The 24,608-nt window shown below is 35.5% G+C and overlaps 1 protein-coding gene across 4 annotated transcripts in view; it reads right to left on the reverse strand.

Moving 5' to 3' along the window:
• Positions 1-24,608, reverse strand: part of CSMD3 (CUB and Sushi multiple domains 3) — a 600,129-nt gene that overhangs the window by 351,161 nt on the left and 224,360 nt on the right. For 2 of the 4 annotated variants that reach the window (XM_061373410.1, XM_061373409.1), the window contains exon 7: positions 7,937-8,245. The exons of the other annotated variants lie outside the window; for them this stretch is intronic. In XM_061373410.1, coding sequence (XP_061229394.1) covers positions 7,937-8,245 — 309 coding nt within the window. The remainder of the gene's footprint in view (positions 1-7,936; positions 8,246-24,608) is intronic. 4 annotated transcript variants of the gene reach the window in all.

Genomic DNA, 24,608 nt, shown 5'->3' on the forward strand with positions numbered 1-24,608 from the left:
ACCTAGCTACTCTTCCAAACTCTAAAAAATATGGGAATGAGTTTGAATACGTGATCTTAGGTGCTGGGATGAATTTAAATACTCACATTAGGGAGAGGTTTGTCCTTTATTCTCAGAAATCATCGTAACAACATGTTAAATAATAGAGACTGGTTTGGGTTCTTTGTTTCTTTCTTTCTTTCTCAAAAACCACAGTTTATGAACACAAGAAAGAGAGTTCACAAGATCTAAGTTTGAAATGAAAATAGTTACAAGAGTATCTTGTTGAACACATGTAAAACAAGAAAAGATTTTTGTAACTATTTGCATCACTTTCTTGAAGCTATTAAACACCACTGAGAAAGTAAGCAACTCAAGATCTCTGAAGAATCTTTACACTACAAGAGAAGAATTTTACTTTCAGCTGGATTTTTGTATGTTGATTTATTGAGTGGTAGTTTCTGAATACACTGTGAAGCACTAGAAATAGAAATGTACTTGGTCCAAACATGCCATCACTAAACTATGTGTCAGGCTCATATACATGCACATACATAAAAATAGCCCCACCAAAAATGGCATACACAGGACACAATAAATACATTCTTTAATTCTTGGCAAACAAGGCATTATTTGCACATGCCAACGTAGAAAGCAGTGAGGGAAAGAGTAACAGTTATAGCATACACATGACAGTAAATACTGAAACTGGATATCACTCTTCAGAAGTCTCAGAGGATGGATTCATGTCAACAAGCAGTGCAGTTGCACACATTATGCTAGTCCACAAGGAAAAATAGACACTTTAAGGTCTCAACTCATCTGGCTTAGATTTCTACTTTCTCACAAAATAAATTTAAACTTTGGTATGTCCATTTCTCTCAAGATAAATTGTTCAGATGTGATAAATTTAAATATGGGAAATATGCTTCTAAAATATGGCAACATTGAACTATATAGCCGAGCAAAGGATATCTTTTTAAACACTGACAACCCAAAAATTCATACCTTTGTTTTAGTTATGAAACAGCATTTATGTAAAGAGATTGTCCAGCTTGTCTTATCTGCATTTTATAAGCTACTAAGCCAAGTATAGAATGTATTTAAAATGCTGACGACTAAACCACCACATTTCCACACAGAACAGGCACTCAAGTTGTGTTTCTACCAGTAACTACATGGAGTATTAAACGTGGAATCTTGGGCCTTTTCTGACCTTATAAACTTCTTTCCTTGAGTATAGCTCAAAGTAGTTCAAACACTGAAACAGCTCTTCCCATCTCCTGAATCTTTCTTACATTATATTCCCTACCACTCAGGTAATGGAAATGGAGAAAAATATGTTAATGCAATTATTTCAAGATTTCACATACAGCTCTCTTTAAATGACATCTTCAGGAATACAGTATCACATGAAAAAAGGCAGTAGATTGCTTATCTGACTGTACCTAAATGTGTACAGATTTTACCTGCAGCAGCTGCAATTTTTAATGACAGAAACAGGAGTCCTATATAATCTGGACTTCTGACATTTGGTGCTCATGTGCAGATATGCCAAAGAAATCATGAATGATACTTCCAGTTCATCTTGGGCTTAAATCTATTTTATTTTATTTCCCCTAGGGGTTGATCTACATGCACAGCACAGCCACAGCCTGAATGCACTGAACTCACTACCCATGTATAGGTCTATTCCATTCTTTGTGTGCACTTTATATTCATTATGCATGCGATGCAACTATTTATCCAAAATTTCCAAACTCTGACAACACAAGTGCTAGATATCCAGATATCTTAGTAGTCACCACTTAAAAGGATTACACAAACGGGGTAGTGGTGGTGAGGAAGACACAGCAACCCATTTAGCACCTAGGGCACTTAAGGTACAGAAATTTACATTAAAAACTTCTAAACCTAGCAATTACCCAAATAAACTTTACTGTGATCCTACACACTGACTGATGCAGCACTATCTTCTACAGCCTTACTGCATCTTCAAAATTGGTGTAAGAGGAGATGAATTTTCGTCAGTTTTTGTAGTAAATCATGAACTGTGCACCTTAATTGTTTCTTGAATATGAAGAGCCATTTAGAAGATGAATAATTAAGGCTGTAAAGTAGTAAACTATCCAATTTTCATATTATTCTATTTTTTTTACTATTTTACATGAGCTGATCCACCTTTCCCTTTAACTATTCACCTCTGCCTTGTCCCTTCTTCTAAAGTGCCCTAGCCAAAGCAGATTGTGCAGAAGACTTCAGATTACTGCATTACTGCCCTGAATTACTGTACTGTACTATTAATTACTCTATTAGCATACTGCATTAATACAACACATGGTAAATATTTGTTACTTGATATTACACTATTTTAAACGTGTGGTGGACAATAAATACAAAAAAAAGTGAAAACTACTTAGTGTTTCCTTGTTAAAAGTAGAGATGTTTAAACAAAGATACTGCTCATTATGATTGATTACAGAGATAAAATTATACCTTTTATTTTCAGGTATCATAGTTTTGCTGGCAAGCTCTATTTTAGTGTTACCCCACAGTCTAAAAGTTTATTCAGAATGGAAGAAAATGGAAATGAGAATGAATGTAAAATTCTCTCCATAAAATGAAATGCTCTGATAGCTCAATGAACATAATTTTATACTTTAATGAAACATGGCATAGGCATATGATTCTAACCTAATGTGTGAATTTCACCTTTATATTAAAATTTAATGTATTATGATTTTATTTTAATAAGTTGCATTTCCATTTTAAATGTGAAACTTTTCAGGTTCATTTTTCATCCATGGATAAAAACCTATGACATTTTTCAGCGAACAGCATGTTATAAGCTATGTGTAATTTAATATGCAGTTGAAAATTTCTTATTGAGTTCTTAGCTCAGTTAAAAATGCCTTGGTGAGACTCATAAGAGAAGGTGAAGTGCTACTGTGCTATGTAATTTAAAAAAATAATAATTTTTGTATGTAGAAAGGTCCTACTTTACATTATTTTCAATAAAATTATTAAAGATATTTTACTTCCTTAGGTCAGTCCCAATTCACACAACAAACATTTTAAAAGCTCTTCAGAAAACCTCTCCTTCCCTGCTCCTCCTTTCCTCTCTCTGTTTCTACGTAAAACTCAAAAAAAAAAAAAAAGGGATATATATTTTCTAACAAATCCTTAAAACATGTACATTCAGTTATTCCAAGGCGGTGCTTGACTAATCACTGAGTTCCTCTTAAATCCATTTGGTTTTGAAAGTTTCATTAACATCTGATTTAATTAGTCATAACAGATCTTAAAAGTATTTAAAGAAATCTTCTTGCCTCCTACTATCATAAATTCTCCTGTAATATACAGCAAGAAGAAATGTTGGTTCAGTACAGAGCACCCAGTAACTACGCATAGTGTAGGGTTTTTTTTTCTCTGATTTTTCCTGGCTACTCCTATGACACTACATAAAGTCAGATCAAAAAGCATACTATAAGGTGTGATAAGTAAGTCATAAGTAAGTGCTCTTAAAGAATAAAGGAGAAAGGGTAGAAAAATTATAAAGGCTTTATAAGAAAGTAATAAGAAAAACAGAGCTGAAAGAGAGAAAAAAAAGAGAACGGAGTTATTCGTAAAATGACGCATACTTTGAAAACAAATACCTAAGTAAAATCATCAAAACCTGTATCTATACATTAATTCTAGAACTGAGCAGATATGGTTAAAAATTCACAAATGCTTGGTGACATTTTTGCTCTTTCAAATGAGAACAGAAGTTCTGAGTAGTGAAATGTGTTGGACTCTAGAGATGTCTTGAAAATAAATGGGATATAAAACCCTAAGGAAAGCAGTGAGTTACTTTTGGAACTGCTAAATGATGACTAGTGTCATCCATTAGGATTTCATTGTATTATTTGAGTTTGAGTTTGTTAAGCAACTTTTTTTCTCCATCCTTGATATCTCTGTTTCAGACTGATATTTCAATATTTCTATTAAAAACTATGAACCACACTGTTAGTCTTGTTGTATCGCCGTATTCATTTGTGTCTATAGTACAGAGGTCTTACTTCAGAAATTTGGGGTAAATAATGTTGTAGAATTCAGGAGTCTTTAATGACATAGTAAAATCAATTACATAAAAATTTTTTTTTTTTCTTCTATGTGACTTTCTTGGTACATATAGGGTTCTTTTTTTCCTTTTTGTGACTTTCTTGGTGTACATAGGGGGTATTTCCTGTTTGTGACTTTCTTGGTGCAGGTAGTTATATACCTGCCAATACTGTAAATAGTTTTTGCAAACATTCAAAATGTTGGAAAAAAAGGTCAGTAGTTTATGTCTTAATTTTTCATGTAAAAAAGTAAACCACTTCAATTGCCTGTGCTGATTATGATTGCTGAGTAAAAGGATATAGCCAAACTTTATGGCTCATACTTGAAAAAGAAAAAATGCCTTCTGTAAGTTGTTTACACTGAGTTCATCTTACGTGATATGAGTTAGTCCTTATTTATTATTTCTGGGGCAGAAGTCCAGGCTCACTACAGTGAGGAGCAAAAGTCCAGTAATTTGGTAAGAGATACTTGAGTTTCAATCCACCTCCTTTCCCCCCCTACTTCAGGGTAAAGGTAGAGGATTACACTTTTTGAGTTCTTGGTTTCATTAGAGCTCAGGACCAAAAAGATGCTGTTTCTCTTCCAGATATCGTATCCAAATATATTTTTCAATAGCCTATCAAGCTGCATCTTGAAAGTAAGCTTTTAACCCTTGATCCACTCTCTTCTTCTACCAGAATGTTTCGTCACTACAACAAGAACTCTTCTCGCTCCTCCTCCTACCATATCTATTTATATACTATAAATTCTTTTGTCCTTACCTAAATCCTCAAGATATTAGTGTTCACTTCCTGAAACATTTATCCTTTCATCCCATCTTACATTTCCTTTTGTAAGATGAGATGATCAGAACAATATAAAACCATTACAGTTCTTATATTCATCTGATTCACTCTGAATTCTTTTGATGAAAGAACTATACTCATGTACAGTATTCCTCGTGAGATCTTACTACTGCCTTATAAAATGATGATTGTACTTCCCTAGGTCTAATGGAAGTATTTCACCAAATGTATCTAGGTTCCCTTTTCCTCTCACAAATAGTCATAACACCTTCAGCTAGCCTTTGACACAACCTACAAGTCCAGATAGTAATTATGGTAGACTAACTTCATCTAGCAATTTCATTTTAGCCAGAACCAGAACCAGAACCTCTAGTTCTCTTTGCACATCTATTTCATACATATGCTTCAAAAAATACCAGTTTAGGAAAAAAAACAGTATTGTTAGTGTTTACTTGTTCTGGAAGATCTTATTCACAGAATAATGCTATGGAAGCCAACAGGACTACTCTTATTCTGCAGTTACTGTTTTGCATCAGTGCTAATGTACCATAAACCAGCACAATTCTGATCTCACTAGCAACATGCTGAAAAAAGCCTACAGTGAAGACTACATGAACAATACATTTTGACCATTTTAAATATACACATATATATAGTAAACTTCAGTAAATTATACTTGGTATATTAAATTTGGTCTTTTCAAGTATTCATACATTTGTGTAGATTTGGCAGCATAATTCTTAAATTATGATCAAGAGCACAAGAAAAATATATTTCCAAAGTAAAAGTAAAAACTAATCTTTATATATGTGTATATATATATATTAAATAGTGAGAGAATTAAAAAAAGAATTTGCATAAACTTCTTCATTAACTCTTATATATAGTTCCATTGTAATTTAGTATGCAGGGCAAAACAAGTAGCTTTTATACTTTTATGCATATTTAATTGTCAAAGAGGCTAAAATACGTCAACAAAACTCTACAGAAAACTCCACAGAAACGCCTGCAGAGTATCTTCCCATAATGAAAATTACTTAGTCAGTTAATAATAGCTTCACATTCATAAACATGTCTTCAAAATATATCTGTGGCTTTGTAGTGAGGAATATTTTATAGAAGACCATTACAGGTTATTTAATGAGGGTCATTTGTTATGTTTTCATGGCTATTATGCCATCAAGTGTTGGTGTTAGCCAAGCAAAAGTAGTAATTTTTTTTATTCAGTATATGAATAGCCACTTTAGTAGTATGCTTAAGTATGCTATTCAGTGTGTATGATACAGTAATACAAAATGTTTAAATGATTTTGCATAAAGAATTCTGGCAAAATCAAGACTTTAAACGTGGCATGAGAGAATAATGTACACACAGCACTAGGCATGGGCTTTCTTCTCCACAAGACTGATTTAATCTGTATATGTGGTGTGGTACCTTTTGTTATCTGTGGTACTACTTTAACATGTGACAAATAAGCACCATAATATTATTTTAGAAGTACCTTAGTCTCTTCCCCCCCCCCCCCCTTTTTTTTTTTCCATCATGGAAGTTTTTTCATGTTAAGTGACACAGTTCAGAAGTATATGCCTTACCTATATCCTATACTAAAGGATACATCAGAGAAAAGGACAGTGAGAAAATAGAGGAGAGGACATTGTAGTGTGAATGATTACAAACAGGAGATGGAAGAAACTGCATGTATATCAAAATTACTGTCAATTTTAATTGCCAAATTATTACGCTGTCACGTATTTAAATTAGAAGAGAATACAGGCCCTCAGACACTCCCTTGACCAAAGATCTTCTGAAGTGAATGTAGAGCTATAAAACCAGTACAAACCAAACTTCTAATTTTTAACAGTTGATAATCACAAAAAAGTACTGGACTGAAATTAATACAGATGAAACATAAAGAGTTGTTCAATTCTATGTTTCATATAAAACTTTCTTTTTAGTTATTCTACTTAAATTACATATTTTAAAATTCTGCAGAATTTCAGCTCTGGGTTTTTTTCAGTAAGCATTAGTAAATGAAGATACAGTAATTTTCAAGAAATTAACTTTCACTAGATAACTATCTAACCCAGCTGTCTTTACAAAATATCAACCATATGAGTCTTCTACAAACTGCTGGTGCTATAAAAGATGTTCCTCTTCATTTGTGTTTAGAAATTCTTCATGCACAATAGATTAACATGAAACAATGGATTAGCACACAATAAGTTAAAAATACATAATAAGTAGTATTCAACATTAGCCTGGAAAATTAAATTGCTCCTTCCCTGAGCTTTCATATGTGTAAAAACATACCACTTGCAATTTGTTTCTGAATGTCTATGCTGGTTAAATTAAGACATTCTAGCATTGCTGTTTCTCACTCTCATGAATCTTACCTTTTAACATTTCCCTTTTAACACAATAAACAATATTTTCTTTATACTCCAAATGTTGGTCACTCTCAGTATTTTACCATGTGGATTAAAATCACCTGAATATAGAAACATATCAAATTTTTAGCTTTACTACTTTAATACTTACAATTGAATTCCCTAGTTTTCTAAACTTTGTTTCGTTCACCGATTCCATGTGTGACTGATAGAATAAAAATGTACAGATGTTTTAAAAAGCCAAAATTTTGCTTAAGATTTAAGGGAGATGACTACAACTGTATCACTGATTAATTTAGAATAAAGCAGCCCATTTCCAAAACACAACTATAGTTGATTAAACACATATGCAGAATAGTTTGATATTTTAATTTCTATTGTCCAAACTTTTATCAGATCTAATCTACACTGCACTTGACAGTGAAATATGTATAAAGTGGCATCAAAAGAAAAATCCTTATCTTTCCCTTTTGACTTTTTTATAAATCAAATTAAATTACTATGACAATATTAATTTCATTTTTCCTTTGCTTGCCCACTAAAACTCAATTTAAACAGATTTAATCCCTTTCCCATTTGGTTCAATTACATTTCCTGAATGGATACCTGACCTTTCACTTTTAGTTTACACAAAATACTTTTCCATAACTACATGGGCACAAGTAAAATAATATCCAATACCTCTATGAGTAACAACTGCAAGTTCTTTAGTTCTTTCTATCTGCTCATCATTTCTTGGTCGTCTTCTTGTGCTTTGTAAATTTGCTTGATGAAGGAAGAGTGCTTCTTCGGAAGTGGCCGACTCTGGAACTGATTTTCTTATATTCATAGCTTGCACTTGCTGTTCTTCAGAAGGTTGTCTATAGATGGTCACTGCACTGGATACAGCAACATCAGCAGATGTGCTAGCAACAGTAATAGCACCAGTAGTGGCGGCAATACGCTCCTCTAACTCACCAGTGGAGGCAGTTTTGATCAAAGTGGAAGAACCTGTGGGACACACAGTAGCACTGGATGCTAACTTTTTCTTTAGAATTTTGTTTTCCTGATCAACCTAAGAGATCATATTTCCCTCTGTTTAACACAGTAATGGCAGCTGACATGAAAAGAAGAAAGTCAATATGCTTTATTTAAAAAATTGAAGTAATCAGAAATTCTTTAATGCTAGTGAACATCTTGCAATTATAGTGATAGTGCACATTCAGTTTTAAATGTCCTCAATAACTTGATAAACTCTTGCACCAGTCAGAATTTTCCACCCCTGAAAATTCTATCCTGAAATCAACATGGCTAGAGTAAAATATACACCTATATCATTAAAAGGGACATGTAAAAAAGTGATAACCACCCTATCAAGCAGTGAAACAGCAGCATTATATAGTAACGTAGGTAGCAGGCGAAGCTCCCATGCGCCAACTGCTAATAGGGCTGACAAATATGTTCATAGATTTGATTCTCTTAATCAAAGCTTCATAGGGCTCTAAAAGCTCATTTAGACTTGATAAAAGGCTAAGGATGGATGGATAGTAAAAAGTACATGTATAAACAAAACATCTAAGCATAATTCTCTAAACCTGGATAAAGGCTGTAATTCTCTTTTTGTTCTGATTCCTGCAATAAGCCAGATTATGTTACTCAAAAAAAAACAACCCGCAGAATGTTTGGAGAGTTAAATTTTGTCCATGCACTGCTTGTAAAAATACTAAGTGAACATTCCTGACTTGTCTAGTAACTAAAACATATAACCCATGTGGGAATTTTTAAGATTTTATTAACTTTTTCATCCTTCCCTATTTCCCAGATTTGGCTACAAATGTTTGGAACCCAAGTCTCTCACCTGTGAGCCTTTAGAACATGTAACACAGTAGAAACTCCATCTTGACTGGAATGAATAAACGACTCAGCAATGCATAATAAAATTCATAGCAAATTAGCATAAACAAAATGAATATAGCATGAACTGCACTATGTTATGCTAGTGTTTTAAAAATATGGGACAATTATTCCATAATAATGATTATGGGGCTCTTGGACAGTTATTTTAACAATAATATTCCACACTTTTTACTGTCCTCTCACACAGACTTTGGGATTTGTCCATTAAAGTGTAGTGGGTAATAACAGGATGGAAACAAGAGTTTTTGCACTGCTAGAAGAACCTATACACTAGAAAATGGAAGTACGACTCCCAGAGGAGCTGAGTAGTATATAGTACCTTTCATACACAATGTATATCAAATCTTTTGATAGAATTACCAAGTGTTCTGTATAAATAAACAAAACAGATCCTAATGCCAAAAAGAGTCTTGCTAATAAAGTCTCTTTTGTTTACTGCAGAAATTTTAGGCTGAAAATGTTTCATTTTGCAATACTACTAAAAAAAAAACCAACTACTATAACAGAATACTTAAGCATTATACAGACAACTAATAAGGCTGTTGTGGGTAAATATTAATTTTGCTATCTTACATTTCATGTCTTAATACCTGTTCTGCACTACAGCACCTCTAAGTCATACACTTGTGGTTACCTCTACGAAATTAAATGACCTTAGAAGTACCAGTAAGATTCCAGTTTTATGTGTCAGAGACTGAACCAAAACCTACTTGCTGTCCTATGATGAGAGTACTATAAGTAACTAAAGTAGACCTAGATATGTTTCAGTCTTTATTTCAGAATAAAAGAAAATTGCCACAACAGTGAATAATATAGAAAGACAGGGCTAGTTGTGATTCAGGATACAATAAATTTTGAAAGACTGTTATCAAGATTAAAACACAGAAAATACAAGTGCATGGTCTAGAGATATTTTGGAACAAGATAATGCTGGTTAAAACAAAGAATATTTATTGCATGTTACATAACCACTACTATTGACACAAGATCCATGTGGACACTTTTCTACCATGCAGGCAAGTATACAAGAACAGGCAGTTCCTTGCTCCCAGTATGAAGCTCAAAACAAAACTAAATTCAGAATCTCAGTCAAATGGCATGTTATACCCTACTGATTTAAAGAGGCACAGCACTTTAATTGAAAGCACTTTAAGAGGAAGTTCATCTCAAAGGAGAAAGGCAAGAATAATTAGGGTTGCTTAAAGCTTCAAGGCTTATACATTGAAAACAACTGTACAACTTTGATATATAGGCAACTTTCAAGCAAAACACCTAACTTGTTAGCCTCCCATATACACTTACACTGCAGAAAAATGAACATGCAGGTCAGTAAAAGGTAAATAGTGTGGTGTGATTTGCATGGAAGATTTTAAGACAAAATTAAGGTTATGGATAAACAATCTGGTAAGTATCAGTTACTGCATAGAACACATACATTCATGTTTGCCTAAATATCATTTGTAATCTGTAAAAGCATTAACTTTGGTGTCTTAGTATTCCGTGAAAACCGGTTTAGATCAATTGAAACGTCTATGTTGTATGGGCAATATAACATACTCTTCAATTCAGGTACCTGCAGTCAAATCTGATATTTCAATTTTTCAAAGAGACTATTTTAAAAATTGCAATTTCCTGTATGACACAAAACAACCCCCACAATTTATTCCCCCTGCATATTACAGTTCAAAAGATAAAATAGAAAAAAGAAGCACAAACTCACCATGAAAAATAGTGCAAGAAGGAAGAAAGGAAGACTGATTTCTCCTTTTTGGATAAAATTTAAAACAACAATTTTCAGTCAGTTGAAGTCAACCCAGAGGTAAGTCATCACTTTAAATTCACAAAGAGCAACTAAGAAAATCTGAGGCTTAAGGAACTGCCAGGCTGCACCATGGGAGGAATCAATAAGAAGGTAGAATCAAGAAAGAGTAATTTTTGCTTTGGGCATGAGTTCACAAGAACGGATCCTGACCAGATCCCAGACTAAAGCAGTCTGAGACCTACTAGGCTGCAGAGTCATTTCTCTGAGTCCCTGTGGCTGGAGAGGAGATTAAAATCATTAAAATTGAAGACTTTTATGTGTCAAATTATACCGCTTACGTGATTAAAGATTTGAAGCAGTATTTACATAAAAAAGAAATACAAATATGTGTAAGTTAAAGGAGATGAAGCTAATGATCTACAGAGCAGTTCAGAAAACTAGTCAATGTACTACTACTCAAAAGTGTTGTAACTGCTAAATCTCTGGATAACACAAACATATGGAAGACCCATAAGCCTTTCTATTTATAAAAGGAGTGGATGTTGCTCCTCATTCCAGGATAATTTTCAGTAAAGAAGCAAGAGCCTTTGACATTTGCCTGAGACAAAGCTTCAAAAATAGACTATGAATCTGTGCTAGATGCACACACTTTGCATATGCAATATGCTACAAGTATACACAGGGTTCTTGTTGTAAACATGATAGCAAAGGAAATTTACCCCAGATAAACTCCTAGTGGAAGTTTTTACTTAAATTAATCTAATGGACTAACTTTTTACAAGTACTCCCTAAGGGAATAAAATAATGTAGGGATATAATGAATACGTTTGCCTACTCTGCAGAGGCATTCATCAGCAAAGTACCTGAGGAAAAAAAATGGCATCTAATACAATGAAAATGCTTTTATTGAAAATGATTCTTTCTTCCCTGTTAGAAGCCTTTGACTTGGAAAAGCTTCCCTTTAAAACAGGAAATACTAAGCCAATGTATTTTCCCTCTCTAATCAGGACAGATACTTGAAAAGTATTCATGTAAGTAATGTGCCAAAATTAAATTAAAATTTAACAACTTTTACAAACTGTTCTCCTGAAAAAAAGCAGTCATGGTAATTCATGTGTTGGAAACCAGAATCAGTCAAATGCAATTCTTGTTATATATATCTTAATTTGAATCTTTATGCAGTTTAGAAATAAATTGTTTTCTTAACAAAATCAGTTCATTTCAGACAAAACCACCTAAGTTTCATGCTTTCATTTTAGAATCTTGGGCTCTGTGCTATGTTAACATATTGTGCTCAGTCACAGATTAAGATGCGGATTTTAGATGTGGCAGTTGTATCCGTTAAACCAAAATTTTTTTTTCTCTTGCAGTTCCACAAGCTTCTACAAGATAAAGTACTATCAACTGGTCAACATACATTAACGTGCAATTTAAGATTGGATTTTTTAATAAACATAATTAGCTACTAATATTTAGCTGCCATTCTTTAAGATATGATGAAATAATGTTTTAGCAGGATTAAACAAATAAATTTTTAAGAAAAATCAATTCATTCACTAAATTAAAGTGAGAATGTGGAATTACAAAATTACCATGCTTTCAGATATTAAAGATCAACTAGATTGTATTAAACTATTTCTAGCACAATGCAATTTTTAAATAAAGCTTTGACATGAAGTATGCTACTATAACTTCAGTTATAACAAGCAAATATTGTAATTCCACAGACTGAAAGCACAGCCAGTAAAACTTGACTCAGTTGAAATCCCACCATTAAATGTCTGAAATGAAACAAGATGATTCATAAAGAAGTATTTTGCAAAAGCTTTTAATTTTTTTTTTAATTTTCTTTTATTTTAGAGACAAGTGATGAACAAACAAACATTCTAATACCATTTATTTCTCTTCTGGTTAGTAATACCATGCTGATTGGAAGTCAAACTCATCAAAAGAAAGCAAACAATCTGTAGCATGTGTTTCATTCGTGTAACACTGGGATTAAAACAATTTTTATCCATAGAATACCTCAGGGCAAAATGGACATCAGGAGGCCTCCTGTTGTCACAACAACCTAAAGCAGAGTCAGACATGAGTTCAGACCGGTTGCTCAGGGCTTTATCCAATCAGGTCTGAAGAAAACCTAGAATGGAGACTGCACAATCTCCCTGAGCAATTTGCTCAAATGTAAGACCTCCCTCACAGATCTGACTGTTTCAGATTTTGCCAGTTGTCTCATCCTCACACCATGCTTCACCATGAAAAGCTTGGCTGCCTTTTCATGACGCCTTTGCAGGCATTTGGAAGCTGCTATTAGCTTTACTCTCTTCTCCAGGTTGAAAAAGCCCAGCTCCCTCAGCCTTTCCACACAGGGCAAGTGTTGAAGCCCCTCAACCATCCTGGTGGCCTTCCACTGAACCTGCAGCAGCAAAGAACTTACCTTTTCTGTCATAGGCCCCAGACGCGATTCACTGCTCCAGCCATGGAATAGGTCACAAGACTGTTTAGAAAAAGGCAATAATCCTTCTTTTCGATCTTATGGCTACATTCCTGTTATTGTAACTCATCGTGCTTTGCTCTCTGCTGTGAAGGCACACTGCTAGCTCACACTTAGCTTGCTGTCTCCCACAACCCACAAGGCCTTTTCATCAGAGCTCCTTGCTATCAGCCAGTTGTTTTGCCAGAGGTTCTTCCTACCCAGACAGAGGGCTTTACATTTGCCCAGTTTGAGTTGCATAAGACTCCCACCAGCCCATTCCTCCAGCTTGTCTGTGGTTATAACAGATGGCAACTCTGTCCTTGACTATATTTATTTTTGACTGCCATCTTGGTGTCATCTGCAAATCCAGTGAGATTGCACTCTGTCACTGATCCAAGCTCACTGATAAAAACATTGAACAAGAACCGGTACGTTGTACCAGGATGCAACCCTGCAGTACTTCACTTCCTATTGGACTCTAGGAAGAGTATAGCCCATTTATGACTATCCTCTAAATTTACATATTTTAACTTCAGTAGTGGAAGAACAGATGATACTGGCAAATTAGTCATAAGACCAAATGTATGGCATTTAAGGCTACAGTTCACAGCTACTCTAATTCATTAGAATTAGTTTTGCTGACCAGTTCCTAAGAAACAGAGTTCAAAATGCGAGAGTAAGTAGCAATATTCACTATCTATAATGTTTATTCAGGATGACTTCAAGATGCAGGACTTCATTAGTCCTTGTGACACATACGATCTAACCAGACTTCCCAAACAAAGCTAAAGGTTAATGGAGATGACCCTAGACAGAACTTACTACAGTCTAGTGCTAATGAGGTCAGTCTGGGATTTTTCCTGCATATCTCAGTAGCATGAAGCAAGCTGTTCTATCCTTTTGCAATGGGCAATAGAGAAAGAAGCGTTTACAGTTATAAGCAAAAATAAAATGCACATTTCATTAAGGAATAAAAGAGGTGGTTACAATTATACATATAAATGCAAAAAAAGAGTAACCACTATATTCTGTCCCTTTATTCTGCTCTCGTGAGACCTCACTTGGAGTATTTGTGCAGTTCTGGTGTCCTCAACATAAAAAAGACATGGAACTGTTCGAACACGTCCAGAGAAGGGCCAGGAGGGTGATCAGGGGACTGGAGCACCTCCCATATGAAGATAGGCTGAGAAAGTTGGGGCTGTCCAGCCTGGAGAAGAGAAGGCTGCGTGGAGACCTCACAGCAGCCTTCCAGTACCTGAAGGCGGCCTATAGGGATGCTGGGGAGAGACTCTTCATTAGGGACTGTAGTGATAGGACAACGTGTAATGGGTTAAAACTTAAACAGGGGAAGTTTAGATTGGATATAAGGAGGAAATTCCTGTTAGGGTGGTGAGGCACTGGAATAAGTTGCCCAGGGAGGTTGTGAATGCTTCATCCCTGGCGGTGTTCAAGGCCAGGTTGGACGAGGCCTTGGGTGATATGGTTTAGAGCGAGGTGTCCCTGACTATGGCAGAGGGGTTGGAACTTGATGATCTTAAGGTCCTTTCCAACCCTAACTATTCTATGATTCTATGATATTCATTCTCTCAGCTGTTCAAGGACTTTCAGTCAAGACGTGTTTATCTTTACTTGAAAACCTTCCCAGAATTAACTATGCAGTCACCAGTGAATCCCATTAAGAAGTTCTGGGTTGTTTGGGTTTTTTTCTAATAAAATAACTTAATTAACTTTTCAGTTTTAGGTTCTCTGCCTTTAAATATCTGCTGCCTGCAAGACTTTCCATTATAGTTAGAAACCTAATTAGAAGAATGTATTCTGGATTTCTTAAAAGGATTTTTAAGTCAGTGTAGGTACAGCATCTAACTAACATATTTACCTAAATGTCATTCCAGACTCAATATTTTCACAGATCTCTTCCTTATTCTTCATAAATTTCTAGTAATTTTACCTGCTTTTAAGTTCAAAATACACTTTTGCTTCTGCTGATTTTCATGGAAGTAATAGAAAAGAAAGAATCCAAAATGCATATACACATTTGAGAATCTAAAGTCAATATAAATGGCTGACAGAAAATATTCCTCTGACCAAACTGATTTTCAATTTCCAGATATTCAGGAAGGAAATACAACTGTGAATTTAAAGAAATACATGACTGGAAAAATGTTGTTCAAAACAAGTTTCTAGACTTCAGTTCAAAAGGCAATGATCTTTGCATTTATCCAAATAACAAAGACTCCAAAAGCTGTCTAGACACCATTATATTGTAGTGCTCTCATTTCTTATCAACAGAATGACTTTCCTTTTACTGCCTGATGGATAGTAATATTAGTTGTCTAATATACATTCAGTGCTATAAGCAAGTAAGCTAGCATGCATAAATCAAATATACAATTCCAGATAGAACAACACTTGCTGAATCTGGAACTACATATTGTTATGACTTTGAATCTTCTGCTTTTTATTATTTTTAATGAAGTTTAAGTGTGTAGAAAAAATAATGAATAATAAAATAAGTAATAATTGACTTTCATTTACTCTTCATACCAAAAAAATCTTTTTTACAGTGATCTTGAGTCTCTAGGTCAGGTATCTAATCGTTGCCCTAAGCAGACTAAATGCCTGAATTTTCTATTTAAAACCAATGTTAGGCATCATGGAGCTATTTGATACAAAGTTATTACTAAAGATTACTAAAGTAATTGAAGAGTCATAAGATTTATCCAATGTGTTAATCTTCACTACAGGGAAAATTATTTTAGGAACTAATTATTTTTTCTTTGTTTTTAAACAGATCTGTACTTCTTAGAAATAACATAAAGCTTCTAGAAAGGTTGTTCATTTTACTATGTAAATGACAGATAAGCTTGCAGAAAAGGTATCTTGCCAGTTTACCTTAGTCTCAATCTGTATATGATCATTGCAGAGGAAAGGATGCAAGTCAAATACTTAAGCACATCTTTTGTATCATTTACCCTTGTCTAGCAAAATTAACAGAGAATGTTACAGAATTACTGAAGACTGCAGCCAAATAAGCATAACTTTGCCATTAATAATACAAAGCCACAGTACTAGTGTTGACCCCATGTAGGCTTGCCTGGGCCTGAGATTGTTTTCACTGGTTTTGATAATTTGTAGTGGTGAAGTAAATATTTCCTGACCTGTTTGTATTGTTGTGCTCTGAGAATACTGCATACACTTAAGTTCCGATAAAGCTACGTAGTCACTGCATAACGAGTAGTGGCTTTTATACTTACTGAGGCTGAGGGAAGCTCTTAGTAAAGAGATTTTAGTAAAGATTTTAGTAAAGAGAAATGAGTAAGAAGCAGCCTGTGTTAAGAAAACATATAAAAGAAACAACTGAACTCCAATACTGAAGAGGAAACCCATCCCATCACCCCCATGAATATCAAACTCCCCCAACACAGACCCTTGGATGCTATCAGTTCATTATAATCCCCACCCTAGGGGCACAGTGAAAAGGGTGAAAATAAGATAAGGGAAAACCAGGAGAGTATGAAGGCAGTTCTTAACTTTTAAAAGTATATTATTATTATTATTGAGGCTTTTCTATATTACCAGACTGTGCCATACTACCAGACTGTTAAAACTTCAACTGGAATAACAATAAATTGTTAACTCCAAATAAATTGCGCTCCCTTCAGCCATAACAAAATTCTGTGTCAAACATTGCATCGTATATCTGCATTACAATACAACTAACTTTAGATCTGAAGTTTTGTATACCAAATGTAAATTATGTTTCTATGTATCTTAAACCCCTGAAGTAAGTACTCTTAACGGCTGTTGGGACTTTGAGAGAAATAATAGACCTTAACAGCATTGCTCAGCCTCCTCTAAGCCTCACCTCACCCATGCCTATGGGTTCGGGACCCCTAGCTTGGAGCCATCTTCCCTGCCCTGGTGACACTGCAGCTGTGCTGGTCCCCCGCCCTGCCCAGACACTGGGCTATTGTCCCTGCCTGGCCTTTGTCTGTCCCTGTTCCCATAGTGGTGCCTGATGCCTGGGGCTGGGTGTGCCTCCAGCTGTCCCCTGGTCTGCCTTGAACCCTGGCTGAGGGCAGTGGGACCAGCACTGGTTGCAGTGGCTGGCACCGGTGGCCCTCATGCAGATCCCCTGCGGTCCCCAGCTCACCAGCCCTCAGGGAGCCATTGGCTCTTGCCGCACCCTGAGACAAGTACTGTCTCTTAATCACTTGAAAAATACAATGCAAAGCATTAAATTTAACAACAGCTATTCTTCCCTTATTCTGACTCTCAGTTCTTATTCTCAGACTAAATAAATGAAGTTTATCTCTAAACAGAGTAAATGTTTATTATAAAGTAAGGCAAAGTTGAATGATTTATAAATGACACTGGACCATCTTTTATTTTGGCAGTTTATCTAAAAGGTCAGGGCAGGCTAAAAAATAATACTTTTAAAGAAAGGTCAAGTCCTAAGTGAGATGAAAATATTTCTATGTGAAGGAAGAAGGTTCCTTCACTATAGAACCTGACTCAAAATCCGCTTAAACTCTATAGAGAGAAAGATACTCATGCAGAACACTATGTGCTGTCAGTATCAGCAGGACAGTAACTGAACTTTTAAGCTATAAAGTAGACATCCACTGCAAAACAAAAACTTTGCCTCAAGTAAAGCTACCCCAGGAGATGCCCCCAGTGATTCGTTAGCCAACAATTTCAAGATGTCTTAAGGTAAATGCTCAGACATTAAAATAAATATCAGAAGTATTCTTCGAAGTGTTACATATGTATTGCCTTAATGAGCATTTCATGCAATTTTGGACCACAATACAATGATAGTAATGAAAAAGCTCTCTTTTAATAGCTGAAATGTTACTAACATCCAAAATAGCTTCCTCGGTTACTGTAAATGTCTTTCCCCAGCAGCATATTATGTTGTACAAAGAAATTCTCACAAAGCAGCATCTTCTACAGGAGAAAGATATATGGGCATGTCTAAAAGTATGGCAATCCGATTTTCAGAAATGGCAGATGGATACTTCTTACATTCCTTAGCTGACAGAACTAAATAAGATCAACTTTTGAGATGACAATTTGCTTAGGACATCTGAGCACTTCAGACTTAAGCAGAATGGTTGAGGTTGAAAGACACCTCTGCATATTGTCTAGTCCAACCCCCCCCCTGCTAAAAGCTGGGTCAACATACCAGGTTCCTCAAAATGGTGCCTGGTCCATGTTCAGTTTCTAACCCTACAGTGATACAGCCTGCCACAACTTTCCTGGGAAACATGTTCCTTTCTTCTAACACACAGCAAAAAGGTTACCTCTGTTTAAATGGAATTTCCTGTATTTCAATATGTGCCTATTACCATTTATTCATTCATTGGGCACCACTGAGAACAGTCTGGCTTCATCTTCATTACTCCCTCTTGCTCAGTCTTTATCACTCCTTCTCATCAGATATTTATACATATATTCACCAACACCCCTGTTTATTTTTTTTAATACTGATATGTTGAAGTGTCTTAAAAAATTATATTCTTTAAATTAGAATCACATCTATTTGCAAGTGCATATATGAATCAGAAATTTGGAATAACACATGTTCTGAGTATTCTTTCCACTTTTTCCTTTTCTTATAAAAATACCATACTTTCAAATCAAATTGTCTACTGTGACAATCATCTTCTTGGATACAAGTTCTATTTTCCAGAAAATCTCAGAGCTGACAGTGGAAAAATCTCTCTAAGATCATGTGTCACTTCCACTCTGAAAAATACTCTTAAAACTAAAAATTAAATTTGTAGAAAGTTATTAATATTTTTTAAGTTTGTTGAGATGGTGAAATACCCTTTCAAATCTGCGCAATTTTCCAGAAATTTTTGCTCTATCCAAATCAAGGACATTTAGATTCCTGGACTCAATCACAAAAGCTATTCTTCTATTCAAAAACTGAAACTCAGTATTTTTCACAGCATTTACCAGTTACCTAGTTGTAGTGGTTTAACCAATGCCAGACATCTTGTTCACCCACTCCCCTCCTCTTCTTGCCCTCCCCCTACTCCTGGAAGGATGGAGAGGAGAATCAGGAAAAAAATGCAACTCCCACGGGTTGAGATAAGAACAGTTTAGTAACTAAGGTATAACACAAATCACTACTGCTACCACCAATAATAGTAATGATAAAGGAAATAACAAGGGAAGAGAGTACAAGGCCTCATCACCAGGCGACCGATAACTTGCCCTCCCAGCCCAACCAAGCACTGACTGATACCTCCTCCAACCCTGCAGTCCCCTTAGCCCTTCAGGGTAACTCCCAGTTACCTCCTGGGCATGACGTGCTGTGGTATGGAATACCTCTTTGGTCAGTTTGGGTCAGGTGTCCTGTCTCTGCTTCCTCCCGGCTTCCCCTCCTCCGTGGCAGAGCATGAGGCTCACAAAGTCCTTGGCCAAACCAAAACATCATTTTTATCAGCTTTGTTCCCAGCCCGAAAGTCAAAACACAGCACTGCACCAGCTACCAAGAAGGAGAAAAAATGACCGCTACTGCTAAACCCAGGACACTAGTCATGCCAGAAAGCATGACTTTCTGGCTTCTTGCCTTGTAGGAGCCTGCTTTCAGCAATTACTTTACCTCTTTTGAAGAGCTACATTAGAAGGCACATTCATATCCTAAGACTATGAAGACAATCAAAGAGGTCCTGGTAAGCAGAACTAGAATCCAGGTTTCAGACAACAAAAAGAACAAAACCCAGAAAGCAGGACTAATAGTAGGGGAAGTTACTTGGAAAAAAGCACACATAGCAGTCCACGGAATCGGGGGTCTGAAATGCAAAACTAGTGCAAAGCTCTCTACCTCAGATATGGATCTTAATGTGTTTTAACATACTGTGGGATCCTTTCCACGTAAGAGATACTTCAAAGAGTGTAAGTAAAAAAAAAAAAAACAACCTAAAGATATTGTGAAGAATTTTTCTTTTACTTTCACTACTCTACAAAAGTACAACTTAAAGGCTGAAGCTGCACTGAATTTAGGCTGTTTCTGAATTATATTTTTTCTTTAAGAGAAAGCTTATGTAAGAATACTGCATATAAAGAGTAAGCATTTTAACTCATTCTATGAAAGTCATGATACTTTTCAAATGAAGATACTTCAAAACAAAAATGGAATGTTCCCTTATTTCCAGCATACTAATATTACTGCAGTATCAGACACTCAACAAGTGTAGAGAACGTGAGGTTGTTCCATGAGCTTTCTTCTCTGAATCTCACTGAGATTACTGAGATGGGAAAAATACATTCTAAGAAAGTACCTGAAACTAAAGTCAACAAACTATATTTACAGTATTCTAAGGTCCACCACTGATACAGGAAGAAATAAAAGAAAGCAGGAGGCACTAAATGAGACTGAGATGCTCTTAGCACCATGATGAATACTAGAAAATGAATATTCTAAAACCTTCTCTTACATTAAGGGCAGCAATTCCCAACTTCACATCAATGGGTTATGCAAGAACTCATGGGGTTTTCAGGCATAGGGTTTTATTGGGGATGCTATGACTGTCAGTAAGCTGATTTTTTTCTGTCTGTATTTTTATTTATTTCCATTAATTTATTTGTATTCCTTTTAAATGAGCAATATTCCATTCTTAATATCCCTGAGAAAAAAAATAAAAGTCCTAAATAAGAGTTTCTTTGTGTTTTTACATATGGAGGATACTATGTTTTTCTACACAGGAATGTAACATTCTTTGCAGTATATACATAATTTCCTAGATTTTAAGGTCCTTTAGTAGGTAACAAATGAAATAACTATAATTTAAATATTACTGGGATTAATAAAAAAAAATATGAAAAGCAGCTCTAAAACAAGTTTCCTATCTTCTCCTGTACAAATCAGCTCATAAAGTGCTATGATTTGAGAATGATTTGTCAACTTAAATTAACAGAAACCAATCTGTGCTAAGTATGCTTATCCTGGAATTATGTGAGCATTTCTGACTAGCATAAACTTTTATAGGGCTTTTTTCAAAAATTTCATTGCAAATCTTTCTCTTCTCAGAAATCTAAACTCCCCCTGCTTAAGTTTAAACCTGTTCCCCCTTGTCCTATTACTATAGTCCCTAATGAAGAGTCCCTCCCCAGCATCCCTATAGGCCCCCTTCAGATACTGGAAGGCTGCTAGGAGGTATCCACACATCCTTCTCTTCTCCAGGCTGAACAGCCCCAACTTTCTCAGACTATCTTCATATGGGAGGTGCTCCAGTCCCCTGATCATTCTCGTGGCCCTCCTCTGGACTTGTTCCAACAGTTCCATTACTTTTTTATGTTGAGGACACCAGAACTGCACACAATACTCTAAGTGAGATCTCATGACAGCAGAGTACAGGGGCAGGATCAGCTCCTTGGACCTTCTGGTCATGCTCCTTTTGATGCAGCCCAGGATAAGGTTGGCTTTCTGGGCCGCAAGGGTACACATATTTCTCTCATGAGAAGTCAAAATACCCAGCGCCAGGCTGCACAGAAATGAAAAGAAATCTTTTCTTCTTGTATTTCCAGTTATAAACTCACAGACAGTTTGCCTGTTTGTTACACTTATACACCAGGCATATATATGAGGAATTTAAAGGTATTATTTTTAGTCCCAAGTTTTCTATTATGTGAGAAAGAAAAGGAGTTACAGATGAAGGAGAGCAGAAAAAGCAGAAGTTTGCTCTACTTTCAGAAAGTCAATATGCCTGTTCCCTTTTATATCTGTCTCAGCTTTATTTGATTTAATTTAATATGTCCTTCAAGTCAAGGATTTTTTTCACACCTATTTGTACATATCATATCGCGCCAACACAGTACTATAATCTAACCCAGAAGTACCTAAGCAATTCTGCCAGCTTTGTGACAAGCAGAAATATTAGTGTTAGCTAGTTTTCAGGTTCCCTGGACTGGGTTCAAAAGACCTGTTAGCCTATTCTAGCGGGAACTTTTTGAATTACATCAGACGAGTCCCTCCATTAGTATCTGCCTCAGCTTTGACATACTAACTAGTTCTGGAGAAACAGAATGAAAGAGAGTGTCTTTTTCTGGAAACACACAGTCTGAAGGAATGGGCCAATACAAACCCTATGAAACTAAACAAGGGCAAATTCAAACCTTGGCAACAGGCAAGGCTGGAGTCTGACTAGAAGTAAAGCAGCTCTGATGAAAAGGCCATTTAGGTCCTGGTGGACAGAAATGAATGTGAGCCAGCAGTGTGCCCTGGTGAGCACCACCCTGAATTGTATTAATAGAAGCATGGCTGATACATAGATGGAATGGATTATCCCCAACTATTTAGCACTTGCTAGTTCCATGTCCTATTTGAGGCTCACTAAAAGGAAGGGGCCCGGGAAAGGAACTGATAAACTGGAGTGAGCTCAGCATATGATCCCCAAGGTGGCTGGGACTGGGGCACTGGCCCTGTGAGAAGAAGCTGAGGAAGCTGAACATGTTCAGTACAAAGATTGTTTCAAGCGGGCCTAAAAGGAGCTTTTCAATACATTTAAGGTGGAAGGACAAGAGGAATAATAAGAAACTAGAGAAGTCCTGAACAGATATAAGGAAAAGCTGACCTTGCTGACCCAAACTTTTCTGGTGAGTTTCAGCTAAAAGAAAACAAAACAAACAACGACCAAAACAAATAAACAAAACAAAACAAAACAAAACAAAACAAAAAACAACACCAAACCCCAAAATCACTCTTAGGAAATGCTACAAACACTTTAGTATTCATACTGTTATTCTACTGTCTTTCTGGCAATTTTCAGACATAGAAACAGCAAAGGTATGACCAACATGGTTCTCAGAGGGCTTTAGGGCTCTTATAAAGTTTTATGTCAAATATGAATGGTACTGAAATCTGATATAATGAAAACCTGAAGAAATTACTTAAGCAAGTATCTTTGGTACTCAGTGATTTCACAGATTAACATATTCTATACAATAATGTTCATGAGTATGCCAGGTTTACTGCCTCAGCTGCATTTAAATGAAAACGCTTCATTAAATAGAGGTATAAGTTTAATTAATTTCCAGGTGCCTGTGAATGGGGAAAAAAATATGAAATTTCTTTCACTTTCTCTTACTGCTACTGATACAGCACACAAATAAAGCAGCCCATATTTTAAGGTATAAAAAGATTAGTTGACTGAGGAAAGCGTAGGTGGAAAAGAAAAAGGCAGTTCAAAAAATTCTTTAATTCATTACTTGGAGTAGAATTTATTAAAACATTAGCTTTTTATTGAACAGATTTGACACCTTCTTTACAATAAAGTTTGGTGGATACTTTGCAAAATGTACTTCCAGAATTAGATAGACTTAGTTCTGAAGAGTGAAGTCAGATGTTCTCAACCTTACCTATGCTGGGAACGAGTAAAACCTGTAGTATCTTCTTTAACACTAGCGGCATATCAGTATTTCAGACCAGAATTTTGGACCTATTTTTTCTACTGGAAAAAGAGCAACTTTCCTATCTTTAGGCAGGAGACTCAGTCTTCATGTATACAGTGTAATCAGAGTCTTCATGAAAAATGAAGGAGAAACATTTAAAAGAACACAATAACTACATTTCACATAGCTATCCTGTTCATACAATTAAATTTAAACTAAATAACCACACTACCTTTATCCACAAGGATACGAGGATAAGATTTCTAGCAGAACTGCAAGTGTTTTCAAGCAACTAAAGAACAAACAAACAAACAACTGTGGCTTTAGAGGAAAGAGAATAAATAGAGACAGAGATAATTCTGCATAACAATTTATGCAATCTGATTATAAAGAACGTGGGAAACTCAAATGCTAGGAAAGACACAAAATATTCCAAAATCCCACATTCAGTTACTTCATCATCTAGTTCTCTACATAAGGTTGTTGGTTTCTTACGAAAAGGATCTCTTTTATTGTGTGGGCACCCCCTCACAGTATTTAAAAAAAAAAAAAAAAAAAAAAAAGATCCAAAATTAAAAATTGCCTCCTAGAAAAGAAAAAAGTTTAAAATTCAGGGTGGGGAGAAAACGAGAGTAAAACATCCATCAGAAATCATTCTAACACACCTGATGTGACTGACAGTATTCGTTTGAACATTTAAAATCTGTTTTTCAAAAGTAGACCACTTCAGGTTTGTCTCCTTCAGTGTCCAGTAAATTTCATAATAGTCAAAGCTATTCAAAACCTAAGTAGAACAGCTAATCACTTTTGATTAT

This window comes from Neopsephotus bourkii, unplaced genomic scaffold (genome assembly GCF_033783945.1).
Source record: "Neopsephotus bourkii isolate Nb327-2 ecotype Australia unplaced genomic scaffold, CSIRO-AGI_Nbou_v1 NB_1630, whole genome shotgun sequence".
Lineage (NCBI taxonomy): Eukaryota > Metazoa > Chordata > Aves > Psittaciformes > Psittacidae > Neopsephotus > Neopsephotus bourkii.